Consider the following 2,500-nt stretch of genomic DNA (forward strand, 5'->3'; position numbering starts at 1 on the left):
ACACACACACACACACACACACACACACTCATACATACACACACACTCATACATACACACACACACACACACACACTCATACACACACACACACACACACTCATACATACACACACACACACACACTCATACATACACACACACACACACACACTCACGCACACGCACACACACACACACGCACACACACACACACACGCACACACACACACACACACACACACACAGACGTTGACCAGAGGCCTTCATAAGAGTTCTAGGAGGATAAAGGCGATTAGGATTAATCATCACTTTCCTCACTTCACTAACTGTGGGGTCTGTACAGGAAATCACAGAGTACACACACACACACACACACACACTCACACTCACACACACACATACACACACACACTCATTAGGCAATGGCTGACAAAGGACACAGGGAACCCAATCAGTGGTGCCTCACTGTAGTGTGTATCAAGTGGTCAGCTCTGATTACACACTCGAGGTTTGCCGAGACGTGAACGGCACCCTCAGGCCTGCAGCGAGGAGTGCAACGTGCCGAGGACGAGATTGCGTGGAGCAGAGCGTCTCCCGGGACACAATCACTCAGTCATTCAGGTGCCGCACAGACACCCAATCATGGGTAAGAATACTCGACGGCTGGTCATTAGGTAAGGAGTTCTCCCCAGAAGGCCACGGTGTTTGTTCCACTATCAAAGGCTGTAATGGCAGCGTGCGCTGTTGGGTTGAATTTGGTAGAAACACGTCTTTCCAGTTTCGGAAAGGGTCTCCTTCATCCCGGCGTGGATCCCGACGTGGATCCTGGAGATGGCTTGTCCTCGCTCTCCCGGGAGAAACGTGACAGCTGCCGTCGTTGTAACGTCGGCTTCTTGCCCGCTCAGGACCCCTTGGGATCGACTCATGCCTGAGCAGGCCCGCGTCCTGTCCCACTCCACTTCCTGTCCACGCTGGTTGCTGGCTTCCTGTGCCTCTGCTTCCATCCAACACAACCTGTTCTCGCTCACTCGCTCTCTCTTCTGTCTCACTCTCTTTCTGTATGTCCCTCTCTCTGTCTTTCTGTCTCGCTCTCCCAGTTTCTCTCTTAGCTGGTTTCCATCCGAACAGCCTTCTCTAATTTATTGGCGTGACCGTGTGTTGTACAAAGTCTCTCTCTGTCTCTCTCTGTCTCGCGCTGTCTCCCACGCTCACACCACATCTCTCTTTACCCCTCCCCCCTTCTTCAGGTGGGTTCGTTCTTCATGATCAACCTGTGCCTGGTGGTCATCGCCACGCAGTTCTCCGAGACCAAGCAGCGCGAGCACCAGCTGATGCAGGAGCAGCGGGCGGCATGCCTGTCCTCCAGCACGCTGGCGTCGCTGGCCGAACCGGGCGACTGCTACGAGGAGCTCTTCCAGCTGGTCTGCCACGTGCTCCGCAAGGCCCGGCGCCGTGCGGCCGCCCTCCTGCGGGCCATGTGCCGCCGCGCGCCGCCCCGCGACCTCACGCCTGCCCGGGCACGGAGGGCCACGTCTGGGGACTGGCCCAACGTCAATGGAGGGGAGAGGAGCCAGAGACACTATCAGGGTGAGAGGGATGGAGGAATGGATGGATGGATGGATGGATGGATGGATGGATGGATGGATGGATGGATGGATGGATGGATGAGAGCTGTGTTGATGGATAGCAATCTAGATTCATTGACAACTGCATAAAAATACAGATAAATTGTAGAAGTTGTTATATTTTCTTTAGTTCATTCTGGTTCATACTGATTTATCTGTAGTGTCCCACTGTCCACATCACATGAAACCTGACCACACTCCTCCGGAAGGATCTGCATCTTTGACTCCGCCCTCAGACTCTGAAGTCTGCCCTCAATGCAACATGGCCCTTTCAGTCAGCGATGGGGCTGGGCCTGTGGGTACACCGGCCAATGAGGAGGCTGAGGAAGGTGCAGTGGAGGAGACGGATGAGCAGGCTGGCCAACCAGATGAGGGGCAATGTAGGGGAAAGTGCAAAGAGGTGTGGATGGGGATGAGGGTTAAGCTGTGGGGGATTGTGGAGAGTAAATACTTCAACAGAGGGATTATGATCGCCATTCTCATCAACACAATCAGCATGGGCATCGAACACCATGAGCAGGTACACACACACGCACACACACACACACACGCACACTCACACGCACACTCACACGCACACTCACACACATACGCACACACTCTTACTCACACTCACACACAGACACACACTCACGCACACACACTCACGCACACACACTCACGCACACACACTCACGCACACACACTCACGCACACACACTCACACTCACACACGCGCACACACACACGCGCGCACACACACTCACGCATGCACACACACACACACGCACACACTCACACGCACACACTCACACACGCACACTCACACAAACTCACACACACACTCACACACGCACATGCACAACACACACACTCACACACACACACTACTCTGTCTCTGTATCATTCTGCCT

At 54.1% G+C, this 2,500-nt stretch overlaps 1 protein-coding gene across 7 annotated transcripts in view; it reads left to right on the top strand.

Annotated features, from left to right (window-relative positions):
* Positions 1-2,500, top strand: part of cacna1ib (calcium voltage-gated channel subunit alpha1 Ib) — a 72,484-nt gene that overhangs the window by 26,714 nt on the left and 43,270 nt on the right. For all 7 annotated transcript variants that reach the window (XM_081710497.1, XM_081710491.1, XM_081710496.1 and 4 more), the window contains exons 8-9: positions 1,230-1,569; positions 1,769-2,127. In XM_081710497.1, the coding sequence (XP_081566623.1) occupies positions 1,230-1,569; positions 1,769-2,127 (699 nt within the window). The remainder of the gene's footprint in view (positions 1-1,229; positions 1,570-1,768; positions 2,128-2,500) is intronic.

This window comes from Electrophorus electricus, chromosome 3, assembly GCF_041902795.1.
Source record: "Electrophorus electricus isolate QZ-2024a chromosome 3, ASM4190279v1, whole genome shotgun sequence".
Lineage (NCBI taxonomy): Eukaryota > Metazoa > Chordata > Actinopteri > Gymnotiformes > Gymnotidae > Electrophorus > Electrophorus electricus.